The 19,989-nt window shown below is 41.0% G+C and overlaps 1 protein-coding gene and 1 long non-coding RNA gene across 14 annotated transcripts in view; one reads left to right on the forward strand and one right to left on the reverse strand.

Moving 5' to 3' along the window:
* The window catches only part of LOC6619064 (dystrophin), a 134,762-nt gene that overhangs the window by 110,114 nt on the left and 4,659 nt on the right, over positions 1–19,989 (reverse strand). For 10 of the 13 annotated variants that reach the window (XM_032720624.1, XM_032720614.1, XM_032720616.1 and 7 more), the window contains 8 exons: positions 8,294–8,448; positions 4,660–8,124; positions 4,276–4,590; positions 3,907–4,212; positions 3,241–3,743; positions 2,880–2,967; positions 580–1,617; positions 255–484 (listed from right to left, as the gene is read on the reverse strand). In XM_032720624.1, the coding sequence (XP_032576515.1) occupies positions 255–484; positions 580–1,617; positions 2,880–2,967; positions 3,241–3,743; positions 3,907–4,212; positions 4,276–4,590; positions 4,660–8,124; positions 8,294–8,448 (6,100 nt within the window). The remainder of the gene's footprint in view (positions 1–254; positions 485–579; positions 1,618–2,879; positions 2,968–3,240; positions 3,744–3,906; positions 4,213–4,275; positions 4,591–4,659; positions 8,125–8,293; positions 8,449–19,989) is intronic. The other 3 variants (XM_032720621.1, XM_032720620.1, XM_032720619.1) reach the window with 1 other exon arrangement.
* Positions 9,071–10,101, forward strand: LOC116801400. Its single transcript, XR_004361984.1, has 3 exons — positions 9,071–9,206; positions 9,276–9,500; positions 9,618–10,101. It is a non-coding gene; the product is annotated as an uncharacterized LOC116801400 (long non-coding RNA).

Genomic DNA, 19,989 nt, shown 5'->3' on the forward strand with positions numbered 1-19,989 from the left:
ATTCGTAATACTAACACAAACTATAAATAGTTGTCAACAACGTACATCGTAAAATAAGTAAGTACATGTGTAACTTTCAGAGTGACCAGCTGACCAAAATTATGATAATACTTGGTATTTTAGAACAAAAGTGAACATGCGTAAAATTTAAAAGGCTTTTTAATGGCTTTTTAAAAGACTTTCCCTAATTTCCAAACCTTAAATTAATAAATAGAATCAATCTTCTAAGGCAAATAAATCATAATAAATCTTACGCTTCGCTTTCGTGACACTGTTCAATCTTGGCCTTCGTAAGCTTCAACTTGTAGATCATCTGCTTGGCCTGCTTGTCGAACTCCCGGACACGATCATCCAGATTCTGGGGCTGTTCGCTGAGCGGGCTTTTGAGCGTTACATTTGAGTCATCCACCGGAGAAGGCATCGATTCCAGCACCTTGCTCAGGAAAGGATTGGGCTTTTTGGTAGAGGGCGTCTCAATGCGACTCTGTGTGGATAATTAAGAATAATATTTCTCGAGTTAGTATTAATTCTTTAAAACACTCCGGGAAGTTGATTTGCCAGGCCTTTCAACCAAATTACCGTATCACTATCGGAGTCAATGGTTGGTGTCATTTCCAGCGAGAAACGCGGTATATCCTCATCGTCGGAAAACACGAGAGGCTCAGCATCGAAACCGGATTCTTTGTCGGGACTATAGAAACTATCGCGACCGGGTGATTCGGGTTCCAGAGCATCCATTTCTGGCTGCAGTTGGCGCCAGCGCTTTGGCTTGGAGACTTGCGCTGTCCGTGGAGTATCCGGTGTTTTGGGTTCCTCCTCTTCGGAATCGCGCAGGATATCGCGCTCATTAGCTACTCGCTTGCGTTTCTCATCGAAGGAAATGCGGCGTTTTTCCACCCTCAGGAACGGAGTGCTTGTATTCTCAGCCGAGGGACGCAGGAGGTCCTCCTCCTGTCCCGCCGAATCTTCATCGTTATCCGAAACCTTGGGCAGTGGAGTCTCGTGCAAAGAGTGTTTGCTCTTCGATCGTCGCACCTCATTGCCCTGACTATCAACTCTAACCGATGAATCCGAGTCCTCGGAGAGATCTACAATCTGTACGGTCTCCACATATTCGGGTACAAATGGTTCCACACTCTCCAGGATATTGACGGTGTCCACGATTTCACCCTGCTGCGGTTCCAGATCAATATTCTGCACAGACATTTTATCGTTTTGGATGTTCTTCACCTTGATCTCCACCACCTGGGCGGGAGAACTTGGGGCCTTTCGCTTAGTTTTTACCGGTTTAGGTGGTGGAGTGGATACCTTCTCGGGATTAAGGGAAATCTGCGAGAACAGGGTACTGGACTCGGCCAGCCGGAATGTTTGTGGTGGAAGGAGATCCGGCAGGACTTGGTCGCCAACCGCAACCGGAGTATTCTCCACACCCTTCGTTGGCGACTCCGAGGAACTGGTGTGGGCGGATGATGGCGATTCCCCCGATTGGGGTGTCCTGGCACGTCGTTGACGCACTGTATCGCTGACCACAACTATTTCCGTGTCGTCATTTTCGGGAGAGCTCGTATTTCGAGCGGCAAGCGTTGTGGCTTCATTGAAACGGGTTTTCAGCACATCCTGCATAACAAATGCATAGTTTGGTGTAAATTACATAGCTCTGTAGACTCTCAAAACTAAACAAATGCATTTCTGAAAGCCCATCAAGACTGGTATATAGGTATTTTTACATTTATATACATATTCTCCATTAAAAAAGCAGTGGCCACTTATTTATTAGCGTTGGTTGGTTGGTGGTGAGCGGTGGTAATTGGTGGATTTTTATATATTTTTTTTTTTGTTTTTGGTGGTGGTGGTGAGCGGTGGATTGGAAGGATTACTTTTTTATGTTGTTTTTGGGATGGTTTGGACATTTGACGCAGCCACAACCAATCGAACGCCACAACAACAATTAGAGGGGAATCAAGTATAAAACTCTACACATTAAAATTGGAAGCGTGAAAATGACACCAAAGTTAGACCCCGTAGAGCTCTAGTGATACGGTGATTTCTGGTTTTATTCAATATTTATAATAATGGTTTATTATCTCTAGCTGGGGTGATGTGGTAGATTTGATGGTTTGGCATTTACCAGTACGAGTAAATGTTGTTGGTTCTGGATTAGCTTGAGGTGGAAAGATTATTTAATGGTTTATGAAACTGGCAAAATAAAAAGAATAATGGGTTGAGTAAATAAAGTATGGTAGAAGCGCATTATTAAGCAGAAACAATTGGTTGTGGGATGTGTTGATTTCTGGTTGGTTTTAATATAAAATGGATTAGTTTGTGGTCAACTAGAATTTAAAAATAATTTTATAAATTTTGATTTTATGGCCCAGAATTGAAGTAGAGAAACATGGTTACTCTAAAAAGTAATTGGCACGATATGTATGTTTAATAAATCTTTATTTCAAGAAATATATATACGATCCCATTTTGTCTTGCTGTTGAGTACGATTTAAGTTTTAAATCATCCCACATTAAATCAAGCTGTACATCTGATAAATCAAATGATGTAGAATCGATGATGTGAAACAGAAGGAGTAAAAGTAGAGGAAAATTGAAACCCAATTCCATTTGCTTCGAGCCGGGTCAAAAGGTGTCCGAGTAGAAGCAGCCTCAATGGAATGGGAAGTGTGAGGCGACTCCGATGTAAAAGCGAAATGTGAGGTAAGCAAATAAAGACAAAAAAACGAGTGTAAGCAAAAAACTGATACCCGATAACAAGCACAGAAAGAGGAAAGGATGGACCATATATTATGTACAGGTGGCAAGGACATTGTGGAAAGCGGAAAGGAAGCTTTTGCGTAATTAAGAGGATTGGTTTGCTTGCTCCGACTCACCACGACAATTGCAATTACTTGCTGCTGCAATTTCTCAATTTCCGGATTCGAGGGCACATTTATCTCCTTCAGGTCGTGCTCCATTGCCCTGCAAAGGATTACAATTACTAGGTGAAGAAGTAGATTAGGGGTTTACAGCATCCTGAACATGAGAAGGCTTAATTAAGTTAATGTAGCATTAAGCTTCCTCACCTACATATAAATCTAGTTGTGACATTAAACGATAGAGAATCACCTAACTCAATAAGAATTATCGAAATTAGTAATCAAATTCGGATACACTGCCTGATAGATTCATTTAGAAAGAGATTAAGTTGAAAAACGTAGTTTCTAATGCCTAATACTTTAGCTTGATTCGTACTTTAAAGTCTCCAGTGAAATGTTGTCCAGGTTCTGCAGGGTGGCCTTCATCTCGGTGAGCCGCTTGATTATGTCCGCACTGGTCAACTTGTGGTACGTGGCCTTCAAGCCATCGATCCTCTGACGGGTTTCCACCATACAGCTCTGGTCGCAGGATTTGCTATACTCATTATAGTGGTCCTCGCACCTTCGCAGCACATCCTCGAACTCCAGGAGTATGGAGTTCCTGTCATGGACCTCTTGCGGCGACTCAAAGCGCCGGATTAGGCTGTCCGCCGAATCGAAACACTCCTCTAATTGCCTCGCTAATCTGAGCAGGCTTTCCAGTAACGCCTTTGACTGGGTCACATTCTCTCCGAGGGCATTGTACAGGTGCTTCAGCGCATCAATCCGCTGACTAAGTTGCTTCGGCGATTTTGTGTACCTGTCCTCGCAAACCCTGCGACCGGTTTTAATAGTTCTCTCGATTTCCGCCTTTATCTCCGACAGAGTGCGATAAATTTGCTGTGAATTGTGAAAGAATGAAGAAAGTTTTGTAAAAAGCTACAAAAATATTTGGTTTAATTTATTTTAGCCAATTTAATGCTATTAAATAGCATTATCATGAATAAATGTTTGCTTTTTATTACTACTTTTTTAAATATCCTTAAGAATATATTGTACCTACCAGACAGTTTTGGTATTGAGCCTGAACCGTGTTGGGGCCGGCGGATGCGACATCTAGTACCTGTGTGGATCGCTCCACGTTTCGAAGATCCGTATAGGCCCTATTCAAATGCGATTCGTAGGCAGGTTGGGGTGCGGTACACTTGCTCAGCTTGGCTTGGCAGTACTTGAACCGCACCTCCATCAGGTTAAGCTGCTCCTGGAGGCGATTGGCAGCTCCCACCTTGCCGTTCCTCGTGTGCTCGTCAATAAGTTCGCTGATCTCCGTAAAGTTTTTCTCATTGGCCACAAACTCGCGTGCCAAGCGCTATTCATGAATTACAAATTTCAATACATGCTAAAAAGGCTACTCATGCTATTGAGAACCTACCTGGAAATCCTCCGGCTGATCTGCAAGGGTCACATCGTTCTCCAGATAATCGCTGAGTATGTCGTCCACACGGGTCAGCCACTTTTCGAACTGCACGATGCACTTCTCGGACTGCTCCGCCTCGCTGACCTTTTGCTCCAGGAGCTCGGTTCGCTTCTTGGCCTGCTGCTGGAGTTGTGTCCACCGTTGGACGGTTTCATCAATGTCGCGTCGTATGGAGTGGGCCATGAATTCGTTGTCAATTAGCTCGTTGCCAATTTCCTGAATCTTGTCCAGCCATTCCTCAGAGTGCGAGCGCAGAACGTTCTCCAGATCCTGAGGGAAAAGGTAATTAATGGGATTTTGAAGGGAATATGATAAAAGGGAGTGTGTCGACAAACTTACATCAAGCTCCTCCATGATCTCCTCTGCGTCGGCTGCATTCTCTGGTGTGTTTCGTATCTTGTTTTCCAACTTGTCCAGGTAACCCGTCTCGCTAACCATGAACTTCTTGAACTCCCCCAGCTGCGTTGATATATGCTCGAGAAGAGCTGTCTTCGCATAAACCAGCTCGGTGACCTCCGTCCATCTGGCATTGATGCGTGTGAATTGCTTTGCCAGCGATCCGTATCGGGACTCCCTATCCTGGTCCTGAAGCTCATCCATTTGGAGGAGCAGCTCACCACCACGTTCGTTGAGATCCCTGAACTGTGTGGTTTCTCTTTCGCAGGTTTCTTTAAGAGTCTGAAAGCGACTCTTGCTCTGGAACAACTCGTTGGAGTTTACTATATCGCTAATTCCCGATTTGGGTGTATTATTCTCCAGATCAGTTAACCACTGATCGGTTTCCTTGAGCCTCAGCTGGATGAGATCAATCTGGGATTGCAGGACCGTCTGCTGTTGCTTCTTCTCCCGATGAACCTGTTCCACTTGATCGTACAACGTATTGAGAGCCCTAATCTGCGATTGTAGCGACTCCTTTTGGGCTGGCTCCGCCTCCTTGATCAGAATTTCGCTGAAATTTCGAGCGCTTATCACATCGATCTCCAGTTTTCGGAGATCTTGACTGCTACCACCATCACTTCCATTCAACTTGGAATCGGCTGCACTTCGTAGCATGGCTATAATGGCATTATACTCCGCAGCAAAGTGGTTTAGGTTTTCTATAGCTGTGGTTTGCTTAATCACGCGCTCATTTAGCTGTTCGGGAAGTCGGTTCCAAGTGGTTTGTAGTTCTTCGCCAATCAGGTGTTTCGGTATATTATCGTAGGTTAGCCGAAGGGACTCCATTTCGTCTACCAATTGGTTCAGCAAATGCTGCTGCTTCTGCATGACTTCCAGATTGGAAACGCGAACCTTTTGATTAGACACTTTGGTTACAAAATCTTGGACTTGTTTCAACTGCCGTGAAAGACTTTCGCCGCCTCTCTGTTGAATTAGGGCCTGCAGAGCCTGCTTCATGTCATGCCAACTGTCGTAGAACAGACCGAAGTCCTGCTTCCATTCAATTAGATTGTCATCCAGCTCCTCGGTGGCTGTCTTGGCCTCTGAAATCTCCGATGACAGGGATTCCATGTGGCTCAAACGCTGTTCTAGCTCGTTGCCACTTGCTGAGCCGGCGTGTTGCTTATACCAATCTCTGGAATCAGCTAAAACTAATTTAAATCCTGTCAGACTATTGTAATACTTTTCCTTGGCCAACAGCGTACGGCTTTCGCTCTGTTGGCTTGATAGTTTTTGAGACAAGTTCGCATATCGTTGCTCCAGCTGCTTGATGTGTGTTTCCTCCAGGAGAAGGTTCCTCGACGGATCCTCCAGCTCACAGACTTCGTAGAGTTTCTTAAGTTCGGGTAAAGTACCGCAGCGTCGACTGTTTTCCGCCTGAAGTTCCTTGAGTAATTCACACTGTTGCCGAAGACTTTGCCTCTGCAACTGCTGTAGCTTTTGCTCCACTTCCTGGACATAGCCGAAGTGCTCCATGATGTGATTCTCGAGGGCATTGAAATTGTCAGCGTTTCTAAGCTTCCGCTTCTTGCTGGCCAAGTCATGCTCGTCATCGTCTTCCTGAGAATCATCTTCACCGAAGCGTATGATCATCTGGTAGTCCACCCATCCTTCTGGACGCACCACCCTGCTGTCATCATAGCTAGCTCGATCTCGTCCAAAGTTAAAGCCCTTCGTTTCGATTCGCACAGTTTGTACTTCAACAATCTGCTTTAAGGCATCTAAACGATCTTCATAACTCTCTAATTGGATGAGCACCCGTTCGCCCTTGTCATCACCATCCTGCAATGTGGCAGCCACCATTTGTCGCAGATCTATCAGATATCTCTGCAGTTCCAACAGATCCTTGGCACAATAGTTTAGCTCATTGATACGCTGGGTAATGCCGCCCACATCTGTGACATCGCGACTCTCCATGAGCTTGAGATCCTGCTCGCGGGCATCCAGCCATCTGGAGATACATTTATACTGCTGCAGTTTCTCTTTTCGCAGATCACTCCACTTCACCACATGCGACCATCTCTCCCCCAAGGCACTCAAGCGATCTTCTAGATCATTAAAGTTGCCAGAGGTATCGTTTACAATGACCACCATGCTGCTCAGACTATCCACCAGTTCCTGCTGCTCACTTAGATCTGCTTTCAGTTTCTGGGCTTCCAAAATTTGCTTTTCCGCTTCTTCTATGGTAGGTCCTATATCACTCATATGGGATATACGATCTTCGACACTGGTGAGAAACTGACGAAGCTGTTCGAGTTTTTGCTTCTGAAACTCGGCCAGTCTCATTAGGATTTTGGCTTGAACATCTAAGGCTCGCAATCTCAAGGTTTCCCAACGTTCGTTGAGCAACACCATTTGTTGCCTCACTTCGTTTTGATCCTCCTGACTCAAACCAGCTCCAGCCTTCTGGGATTCGTTGATGAGGTTGCTACCCTCCTCCAGAGCTTCTCCCACATACTCCTGATGTTCGGTGAGCTTCAGCATGAAGCTTTCGTTTTCGTGAAACTGCAGCTTGGCAGTCTGAAAATCCTGGGGATCCGGCAAATTCTGTGAGAGCAGCTGCTCATCTTCCAGTAGGAGGGTGAGTACTGCCTCGAGAGCTGACTGATAGCCACTGATCTCCACACTCGCATTGGTGGCCGTGCTCAACGGACGCATGGAGTGGGTCTTCAGCTCCCCCGAAGATCGCTGCTCCATGCTGCCAGCACTGTCTGAAGTATAAAGGCCCAAACTGGTTTGGTCATTGTCCAGTGGCACCTCATCCAAGTCTGTGATGCTGGTGCAGGGCACTCTCCCCGGATCCTGATCCTGTCCCTCATCCTGCTCCTGCTCCTGCTGCCTTGTCCTCATGGATTCCATGGCGTGGTAAAGGCACATCACATACATCTGTATTGACTTGTTATCTGGCTTGTGGGTGTGCACATCCTCGGCATCCAGCAGCTTTTCAATCTTAAAGTGCCTATGTGCTAAGTCAAAAGCCAAATGCAGTCTTTTCAGTGCATGTTGCTGCAAAGCCGCCTGCAGATTCAGCTCCTCCACATGAGCATCCAGGATCATGAGAAAGGCTCTTCCATCGGACCACGAACTGGAGAAATCATTCAGCTGCAGGCCATGAGCTTCCGTATACTGACGTGCCCAGGCCAATAGGGACTTCTCCACCCCGTTGCTCGAATGACTCTTGACTAGATGCTGGCCATTGAACTCCAGCGCTATAAGCCAAATGAGGCCTAGGGTCAACTTGGCATTGCCACCCACTATGTCATCGCTGGAGATGTTCACCAACTTGACACCATGCTGCTGGATCTCGGTAATCACCTTGTTCAGATTATTGATGTGGTGCACCCGCATCCGACCTTTTTCGGGTTTCTAAAGGGATTGAAAGGAGAACTCATGATTATGAACTGGCAAATGCTGAGACGGATCAAAATGTACATTCAAATATCTATATATTTTACAATATGATGAAAATGGATTTTAGCTATACTTAGAGCGCCAAAACACTCACTCCACCACTTCACTAGAGTTATATACTGACCAGGTTGGTTTGAGTCAGCGTGCTCAGCAGGGCCAGCAATCGATGTCCGTCCCGCAGGTCCAAGAACAAATCCTTCACTGGTGTGCACTGGGTATCGATGAGATGTGAATTGATCCATTTTGTGAATGTTTTCTTCTGTATGTGCTGTCTTTCATCTGGAGCGCGAAAAAAATATAGAAAAAAATGCGGAAAAATGGTTAGATCCATTAGTGCCAAAATAGTTGCCAACTTTCTTTAGTTAACCTCGAGCCAAGTCGGCCGGCTTCAGTGCCAGATTGTAGGCCATCGCCGTCGCCATTGCCATCGGTATCGCCAGACCCAACCCAAAAGAGTCTTTCGAACGCCAAGTCGGTATTCAGACTCGAGTCTTGTCTATCGCAAGGGCCCAACCCAAAAAACGCAACTCAGTGCAGCAGTCCAACTTTGCTAATGAACTGCAGCCAAACGTGCCAAATCACTCGCTCAAAATCAATTAGCGGAGACGTCGCTTGCAGTTTTCCAACTCGATCGCTGAGAGTCGAGAGTCAGTCGGCATTTAAGTGCGGAGTACACAGAAAAGAATCTTAAGGCTATTCTTGATTTACCCTTCTCAAATACGACTTAAGCGTAGATATCTTTTAATCTTTTAATGAGTAATTTTAATTATAATAGAAATTATAATTATATATAATTATTTTCCTTTAATTTCATCAAATAAATATGAGTTTCTCCACGTGCATGACTATGATATACCACCTTCTTGTGTGCGTCATTTGTCAGTTTTGTGCGAAACCGCAGAGCATTCTGGTCGAAAGCGATTTGCATCGCTCCTTGCAAGAAATCTCTGATTAATGGGCCGACTTGGGCTTACACAATTATATGAATTGGCAGCGGCTTGCGTGTAATTAGTGATCGATTTTTGTTCTTTTCGGCGGTGAGTAATTACTGCAATGCTGGACTTGATTTGACTGGCTTTTTCCACATTACACATGCAAATTGGCAGGTGAAGTGGCCTTTGGAAAACTAGACAACTCACGGAATGCACAGAATGCTCAACTATGTCACGCTCTGAACAACTTTCCGAGCAGATTACTGTAATTAACTTGTTCTAATCGGTTTTCGACGCGGTGATGAGGCAAAACTCAAAGTGTGTGGCGACTTAAGCTAATTACAACTTACTACACATGTGTAACCCACTCTAAAGCGAGCTTCAAGTTCATAAAAATAGGTAAGTGGTCCCAAAATAATTTATCAAGTGCCTCGAATCTAATCTGTATCTATAGCAAAAACCTTTTGCGTTATGTATCTTGTATATTGTATCTAAATGTATCCTTTTAATTTATAGCTACCATTATCCTGACTTATATAATTTATTGCGTAAACCAGTCCTGTTTATATTCAACTGCTAGCAACTTCAATTGCCAACTTAAACATCTCATTACCAATTCAATGAGAAACACTCTCGCACAAACAGGGACATCCCATTTCGGAGGACATAACTCATCTCCCCTGATTCAGTGTGGCAAATAGGAATAACAGGCCTGCGGCAATGACACAAGGAGGCGCACTCAAGACATAGCCGCACCCGCTTTCAATGCGGAATTTAATTGCCATATAAATGAAGGACAGCTAGAGGAGCCTCCTCCCCGAAGACTAATTGCCGAGCGGCACAAACGCAGCACACAGTATTGATCGATGTGGCAAGTCACGATGCTGCCGCTCAACCAGTTGGGGCAAACTGTTGCATGTGACCCACAAATGAGGCCAACTGTAAAATGGGCACCAAGGCGCAGGACCTAGCAAAACTGAGCCTACTTCGAATGGTCCTTGGCGCAATGCCGCACGTACGATTGCCGCCAGTCATTCAACAGAGATGGCGAATTCCCTGGGAGCTATTCTCCAAGGGGCAACTTGTCCCCCGCACCAGCCAATTTCGACTGCCAACCGCTGGTAATTAAATGAAATTTCATTAATTGAGCCTTAGACTCTTTGCATTCATTAACTACACACTCTCTCAACTGTCGGGGCTGGGCCAAAGCAAATTGAACTGCTACATTTGCAAATGCCTATGCTGAGCTGACAGAGGCGTATCATAAATGGAAAGTCCTAAATTAAATGCATAATAAATTAAACTATAAGATTCAAAATGATGACACAAAAATCCAATAGATTATCTGGAAAATACTTAAAGATATACTTTCTAACAAGTTTATAGAATATGATTTTTTGGGTGAATGTTGTGGCATCCTTGATATAACTGTGCTTAGAACCTTGAATATACGTCAATGCAAAATGAACAAATGTCAGTACATTCAAAATAATAATTACAGATACTTTCGTATGCTATTTGTTTCATTTCCTTGCTAACCCCTTTTTTGTGCGCCCCTGTTCTGTGGCAATTACGTATATTTTGCCATGCCATAGATAACTGCTGCATCATCAGCGTTGCACAGCAGCTTCATTGTAGCCATCAACATTTGCCAGCTCCCAACGTCAGCCACATTTTCAGTGTCAATTACTGCAATTTCTTTGGAGTCCCCCATCGACTTCAAATTGGAAGTGCAGTTTTGCATTTCATTTTTTTTGTTTACCCGGAAGTGTATTTCTGAATATGTGCTGATGACCATTCCATCTTATCCATAATCCCAATCCACCGACCAACAGTTGGCCCAGTGTCTGTTATTAGGCAGCATCGTTTTGTGTGCTGTTTGTGTTTTGCCAAAGTTGTTTTCAAATTGTTTTCCCCGGAAAAACTCTTTCGTAGCTGGCTAACCCAAAGTCTTGTCTACCGCTACTGTTGTTGTTGTCCAGGCTTGCTATACCCTTACAAGGGGGTATACTGACTAAATGAGGCATACAGGACCAAAAAACAATATAAATACCATATATACTACCATATATACTATAATACTCTTTTGTTCATAAATAATTCATTTATTTTTAAATATATTAATACTGCAAGGGTATATAAGCATTGGCTTGCCAAAGCTAGATTCACTTTTTGATTTTTTTGCACTTTTTTCAATGGGAACCAAAACAATTCAACTAAATTCATTGGTAAAACATAAAGCAACTAAAAGTCAAAGTCAATGATATTTATTGCCTTCCTTGGTGAAAAGTTTCAAAAACTTTTGTTCGGCTTTATGAAGGGGAAATAATTTGGCTCAAGTTGAGAAGAGTTTAATGAAATTTTGATTACTGGAAAGAGATGACTCTATATAATAATACAAATTATTGCATTCTTGCGTTCCTAATGAAATCGTGTTTTCTAATTATCTGCTTATTTGCACATTTTGAAATTTCACATAATTATATTGACAACTATTATACAACTCAGCAAAGCTAAATCAATAAAAGCATACAATTTATTTCTAATATTTATGACAAAAGGCATCCGGCAATAACCTTGGAGTACAAAACAATCAACAAAATTTGCAATTCACATTTTTTGTCGATTTTTGTTTTAGGTTTTTTTCCCCCATTATTTTCTATATCATTCGAGGCAAATTTATTGCAAATTGAAAAAGCAAGCAAAACAGAAATATTGTGTGCTGACTCGAATTCAATTCAATGGAATTGCGTTCAATGGATCAACTGTCTGAATGACGTACTGATGTCATTACAGTTTGTCTTTCTCTGCTCGTCTGGCGCACCACAAGCCCCGCCCACCTTTCGATTGACACCCGCAAACGCCCACAAAGCTGCAAGGCTGCTCTTACAAACATTTATTGCCTTCAATTATAAAGCAATAAATTGATATTTTATAGCCTTTTGTTTGTGAGCCCCGTTGCGATATGTAAATCGAGAGGACCCGAGCTAAATTGTTTGATGTGTAAGCCGTTAAGCAAAAAAAGTAAAAAAAATATCGATTGCCGATCGATTTGTCTGTTACTCGATTTCTCGATTTTTGTTTCCCCCCACCACCTGTCATGATATAAAGTTAGATTATGGCATTATTCTTTCGGCAGCTCCATTGTGTGTTGAAATGCTTTTTTTAAATGTTATACGAAAGTTGCTACATGGAGTGTGAAAAGTTTGTTGAACAATTTCGTTGATTTATTGACAGTGCGTTGAAAGACAGTTATTTGGGCGTGGAATATCAAGTGAAGTTCGCAATTTGGGGAGCGGTGTCTACGATAGACAAATTTATGAGCAATAAAGTTATTGGGCAGAAATCGAAAAATACACGATTGAATTAAAATGGCTATTTTAGGCTCATTTTTAAAATTTGTGGCTCTTTTCAAGGATTCTTGCTGTGGAGTTTTATACTACCTTTTAAATTAGTTGTTATATCAGTTAAATTATTGTTATATCAGCTTTAAATAAATAATTTGGCAACCAAAAAATGGGAAATACATTTTATTTACTTAATTAGAATTTATTTGTAATTCACCCCTTTGGTATCTTGCCCTGTGACAATCTATCTCATTGTAATCTTTTTTCGAATAATTCTTTATGGCATATTGGTATTATTCTGGCAAAGCGTGACCCGCATCGAATGCAATGAAAACAAAAATTATATATGTAAACACAGCGAACCGAAGTCGATGGGGAGTGGGTATTGGGAACTAGACTGCCCCTCAACTTCTCGCGGTTTGTTTATTATTGGTAGCCCGTTTGGCTTGTGCCGCCATATGAGTGCCAGTGCCTCGATCCGATCCGATTCCTCATTTATTGTGGGTCAACAGACAGCACCAGCCACGCATCGGAGTGCACATACCAATGTGGCACTAACTGTAGCGCCATTGAGCAAATATTTATTTGTTTTCCGACCATGTGGGTCGGGCACAACTTGGACGAGGTGAAGGAACTCTATTACGCGTATATGGCCACGAAATTGATAAGCCACGCAATAGTTTCTACCTCTTATCAGTCTCCAAATGAGAGGAACAGCACGTATGTACAAATATATATATGGCCCCACAATACGTAACGCATTAGATGGAAAATTAAGGGGCAAGCGTTCCGTTCGGCTGAACACGCAAATGGGTGGGATAGTACTTTCAAGTGGAATTTAAATGTACTTTCATATTGGTATGTGGTTTAAATATAAAGATTGAAATATCATAATATGCTTTTAAAGGGTATTTATGTGGCATTTATAATTTTATTTATAATTATATAATTAATTAATCTATATAGATAATTCTTCATCGGCACATTGCATAATTTAATTAATCCATATGCGGGATTTCTATGAAAGATATTTGTAAATTGAAGCATTTAACTTTTTTGCATAATTAAGCACTTAGTTTAAATATATGTTAAATTCTATAAGAATTTGGCTTTTCTTCTGGTTCAGTGCCTTCTATTTCGCAGCCAATCCTCGCACTCACCAAATTGTCTATAATCCCCCCACGGTTGGATGAACTTCTGCTGTTGTCATGACTGTATAATAGAAATTTAAATTTTAAGCTTTCTTTACGCGCCGAAGGGAGGCCAAAAAAAGTAATTGCTTGGCTTTACAGGCCATATGGGAAATTGAGATAAGTCTAGAGTCCATTCGCAGACTGAAGTTCCGTTGGCAGCTACAAATTTTCGATCAACTTGCCGCTAGTTTGTATCTCAGGGATTGCGCTAAGTTCGATTACCGGCAACTTCTGTATGGCTGTGAACGTGACTTCTTACGACATTTTATTGCATGTGACATGCATTTCGATTGAAGGTTGGGTTCTTACTATATAGTGTGTAGAGCTTTTCGCTTAATTTTTTGAATTGGTTTTTATTTGGCGGTGTTTTTTTTTTTCTGCAAAACATATGTACATATTTTATTTTAACAGCTTTTGCGTCATTGTTATGTGCGCAAATTGAGTTTTGGCTGAATTGAAGGGAAACCAATTGGTAATTTCAAGTGCAAAATGTTTTATTCAATCGGATGATTGGCAAACTTTTCCATAGAAATAGTTCAGCAAATTGGAGAGAGTGGAATTAATTATTCTCTTTTTTATACGGACCAAATTAAATGTCGTTAAATTCAACAGAAAATATATTCCTATGATGCTTCGAACCGATTTTTCCCCTTTTTATATATAATATATAAAGTCATCATAAAAAGCGATTTAAATCAGACAAATAAATACATATACAGCACACTTTGAACCAATCACTAAACAACAAGTTTATCACATGGCGCTAATCATTTTATTTATTTATATATTTTACGCCCCATCGACGGCCTGTTTACAGGTGCTTCAAACACTCACTCTAAAATTAAGACACAATTTAAGGTCTGAAACTCGAAATTAAATGCATCATTCGAGCAAACATTTGAACCACCTTTAGCCCGCATAAATTAGAATAGACCAAAGTGCATTTTCAATGGCCCAAAAAGACCGCAGTGAATATATATATGAATGTATATGTGTATGTAAAAGGTAGAGAGGAATGTCTGAGGCAGGGGAAAAGCCTGGGAAAACCCGTTTCCAGCAAGAAAATGCCGCTAGCAGACACCAGCATGTCCGACACTTTAAGAGCGAGTTTCTTTTCAAAAGGCTTTATCAATGTGGGAGACCCAGCAACACGAAAAATAACAAAACCTGGCCATGTCTGCGATACCAACCAACATCACCCCCATTTCCCACTTGCAGTGTCCGCCTCCTCAACTTTTGTAGATGCTTTTTTTGTAGATACCGAACTGCAAGCGGAAGTTTTAATTCATTTTTGTTGTTCATATTATTTCGCTGTTCGAAGTTGTTTTTGTTTTGGCGCATTTCGGTCAACACTTCTATTTTTGCAACACTTCCGTCGGTTATAGCCGGATGGCCAAAATGTTTACGGGCGTTAATTACGCAAAGTTCAGAAATTTAAATAATAAAGTATCTGCTGGCTACGATGGTGTCATGGTGCACATTAAACTAGTTTTCAAGGTAAACTGATTAAGTGCAGTGCAGCCTTAAAGCATTTCAAAGATACAATTTACTAATTTAACATAGAGTATTATAATCATTACAAATGATTACATTACAATAGGATTACAAAGTGACATCGTTTAGAATTTATTAATAGGTTAAAATTAAAAAGATACAAAGATACAATTTACTAATTTAACATAGATTATAATAATCATATGTTTATAATAGGACTACAAAGTAACAGCGTTTAGAATTTATTAATAGGTTAAAATTAAAGAGCACTATTATTCGATTGTAAACACTTTCTAAAAACCCGATTTCCTATGAACTATATATTATAACCTTAATTTAATGGGATTAAGCTATATCACGTTTAAAGCCACATATGTCAAATCTGTTGAACATATTGAAAACAAATAGATTTTTCATTTTCCTATAGGCCTCATTTGCTACCCACTTGCACAACACTTTATCTATAAATATTTATGAAATTATTTAGTCATATCTTAGCCGAAAGGCCCACACTAAAATCGCTTAACGCCTTATTAAGTTTTTTTTTTTTTTTAGCTCACTTGCTCTTTAGCTGACTGCCCACTTTTGCGATTGTCTGTCTGTCTTTCTGACGGTGCTTGAAAATTGATTACAAAATCACTTAGCCACCACCGGTTTGGCTGCCGCTCGCTGCTTAAATTTTACGCATTCATTAATGTTACGGATAATTGAATTTACTTATCGCGAAATTCATTCATTCATACATTAATTGCAAGTCAAGCAGCAACGACAAGGCTTGCATCGTCATCATCACCATCATCATGATCATCGCCAGTTCGGTTGACAAATTTCTCAATTCCCTGTGGTGATTATTGTTAAGAGCTTAAACTGGTTCTTAACTCGGCCTCAGTGCTTTGAAAACATTTACACCGTCATGGAAGAGAAGATTTACTAATGGATTTAAAGATGCTTAAAGATTTATCTACACATGCATACTAAGTTAGAAACCAATTACACATCTAAATACATTTAGAGTTAGATAAAGTATACTAGATGCTAGATACTAGAAGTATGTAAGACATATAACATAATGTTAGCTAAGTAACAGGTATCCGATATTCGAGCCAATCGACTACACCATTCTCTCTAGTTTTTAACTAAGCTTTTCCCAAAATGATGTAAGTATTTTCTTAACCTATTATTCAATTCCCCTTATAATCTTGTGACTCATAAATTTTGTTTGCTGACAGCGTATGAAAAAAAGCATGGTGTAAAAAAGTCGGAACAGACCTATTTTAAATGATTAATGACTTGTTTTTTGCAAGTCCAAGTAAATTAATTGCCTACTTCTAAACGTTTAAATGTTTCTAAGTGCACACTTGCTTTAATTAATTATTAACCTAACTTTCGTAGGAACTGTCTGACAAAAAATTCACATTACTGCCCGAAATGTGGCGATGCTTGTGCAGTCTTCTCATTTTCAAGTTCATTTACTTTTCACTTTGTAGTTCTCGAAACAAATTAAAGTCTTTCGACTGTATCGTATCAGCAGCAAGCGTTCGCCTTAGGGAACTTTTACTGTAATTTAAAATGGTTGCCGGTGCTCGTTGTACTTTACATTACCTTACTTTACTTCACGGCTTATTTCTCCCAGGGCTTATTAAAGCCCACTTTACTTGAATGCCGGTTCAATTGCTTCGAGCACTTGATCCTGGCTCCTGTTTTTGCCTCTTTCCTGCCAGTTTCGCTACTTCAAACCGAGATGGCTTCGCTGTTATGTTTACGAACATTATGTGAGCCGAAGAGCCTGTGGCCTTTGGTCCCCGGCAAAATTGATAGGGGTATAAGTATCCGCATATACATACAAATACATATAATACTTATGTATATCTCTACTTTCCCCGCCCTTGAAAGCGTGAGAATTGGCAGCAATCGAGTCATGTGTTATTTATTTACTATATGTTGCGTTTCGCTAGTGGAAATTATTGGACACATAATGGCAGGCCGTATACCCAGCGTCTCGTGTGGGAAATACAGATAGTTTGTAATTCATGTCAATTATGTGGGTCTGTTTGTTGTTCTTGTTCCTGGAGGCTTTTTAATTGGATTCCCTGACCGATGAAGCGCGATAGGCACTCGCTCACAATGTTTGTTTATCAGTTATGGACTTGGGGATTTATTTATTTTTGCCATTGGATACACAATTCACGCATCCAGCGAATAACATTTAAACAGAGCTTCACTCAACGATGCCACACAATTTGCTGAGATTAAAGACCAATAAAACAGTCGCAGATGCATTTGTTAAGCTTACAGAATTACTAAGTTAACTATACAAAACTTGTATAATTGTGTCTATTACAAACTTTAATAATTCTATTATTAGTATTGATCTATTGAAATTGATCTATTCAAATATATTAGAACTTTAGATATATATTAATAATTAATTCCAAACAAAAATTTTGAATTCGCTTATATTATTTATTCATTTTTTTACTCCTTTACTTAAAAATTACTTGCTTTCACAGTTCAATCATTGAACTTGCTAATATATATTTATCAGTGGCGCCAAGTGACCTTATTCGTTATCAACACTTGACATTATTTGAATTGAATTCAATCAACTGTCCAACTGGCAGTCATATCCAGTGATAAGTTTCGATTATGCGGCAAGCATAAGATTCGCCACTGCCAGCGCCTTACAGTTGCGAAACGCACCGTCTGCTCAGGTGCACTCGAGGCAGACTGTTAAACACTAGACAAGCACCTCGAAAAACGACAAGTCGTCGCTGTAGACAAACAATGTGGGTATGTACGTATACGCAACTAAAAATAAACATGGCACAAACTGTCGACCGGCTTTAATCAATATTTTGCCATTGCTTACCCTAGTTGGCTGGCATTAACAATAACAATATCGGGTTCAGACGAACGGACGGTGGCTAATTAGAAAGTTTTCCCAACCAATAAGGTAAAAATCGAAAAGCAAATCAATGCAGAAACAAAAACGAAGAAAAGGCAGGGATTGATTGCGAGTGAAATGCTGGCCAACTTACTTGACCAAAAGTTGGGTATCCTCCCCTTCATTCGCCAGCTATTACCAACTTTTTTACACGCGGCTTAAACCCGTTGAGGCGTTAAAAATCATCGACTGCAACTGATCGTTTACCATTTTGACATATCAATGCATGCACACGCGTACTATATGCTGGATATATATACATATATATGTATATGTACCTATCCCACTTGGCGCCCTTTCTCTTTTCATAAAATATATATCCAGCTATATGTACATCAGCGATTGTTTCCCCGATTCCGCCTCACTGGCACACGCAACATCGATCAATGATAAGACAGTTTGAGTTATGAATTGAATTTATTATTCGATTTTCAGTTTTCAGCGGGTGGGCAGTTGCCTGCAATCCAAGATCGCAGTGGGGCGTGGCTGCTATTTTGTGGGGCGTATAGATTGATTGCCTAAATAATAATTGAATGGGAAATTATTGGCGCTCTTTCGCGCAAGAGAACAGCGAGATCCATTTCAGATAGGAAGTTTCTATTTGAGGAATTTCAATTACTTGAGTGGAGTTTTAATCGAGACTAATTGTTCTAATTATAATAATTATTTATAATTATTGTTCAGAAATTAAGTAGCTTGTAAGTGTATAAAACGACAAATCTTCAATAAAAGGTAAGATATTATGGCAAGTTTGTTGAATTAGCCTTGAAAATTGCAAAACAACTTGTTCGTTCCCCTTTGAAACCCCCAAAACTCCCCCACAGATGCCACCTACCAGATAAACGCCTTTTTTCCCCGCAACTCAGCTACAAAATCCAATCAAGCAATAAACAAATGGAAACCCATTAGCCAAAAAAAAAAAGAGCAAAATAGCAGGAATAACAAATTGCGAGCTGTAGTTGGAGTAATTTTTTACGGGCGTGCGCATTTTTGACTCCGTGTCCGTGTTACTTGGAAAGACCTGCTGCACTGGTGTTGGTGATGTGTGCTCCAGATCCCACTAAGCTCAAATACAAAATACAAAAAAAACATAAAAACAAATCAAATAAAACCGACACATGTGGCCAAATGCAAATGCGCATTTTGTCGCATTCCAAGCCCAGCTGGTCGAGTGGATTTCGATCCGAACTGGCGGCTTTGCCGGTTTTAAGCCGCAGACAAACCAGCGACACTCATGGATACGCCTAATGTCATCCAAGCCCGAAATTGGTATTCGAAAACTGTTGAATATTTTACTTTCAATCTAAAAACGAAATAGAATACTTTGCAATTTCATTTGAAACCCTTGTTTGGAGTCAACAATCAACAAGAGATTGTTGAAAACAGTTACAATTTATTTATACAAATGGAATGCTCGTTTATTTGCGTTAAACTTTTTGTAATTCCACAAATTTTTAAAATCATATTATTAATATTTATAAGAAATACAATATACCCTCGGTATTTTCGCCGCCGGGTATCATGGAAACCCACACACATTAGATTTCTCGCACAAATTGGTGCGGTTCGGTATCTAAACCGAGTCTCAATTACACCCGTTCGCAGCCCGCTCCCCCGATTTTCCACACCCCTCTCCCCGGCGGTTGGCTGCTCATTAGCTGAGCGCGCGTTACGCAGAGCATTCGGCGGTGGAGCGTTGGCAACCGCCGTCTACAGACCAGGCCACACCCTCTGCTCCCCACTCGCACTTTCCAGCTGTCCCCTCAGAACTCGGCCGACTTCTGCATTCGCCCGATCATTAAATGCTTAACCAAATGAGTTAAAGCGATGTATCTGTGGTTCTGAATGGGGTGTGTGCCATCACTTTGTTGTTCCAGCACACTGGGAGAAAAAATAGCTCAGTCCGATTC

Source organism: Drosophila sechellia, chromosome 3R (genome assembly GCF_004382195.2).
Source record: "Drosophila sechellia strain sech25 chromosome 3R, ASM438219v1, whole genome shotgun sequence".
Lineage (NCBI taxonomy): Eukaryota > Metazoa > Arthropoda > Insecta > Diptera > Drosophilidae > Drosophila > Drosophila sechellia.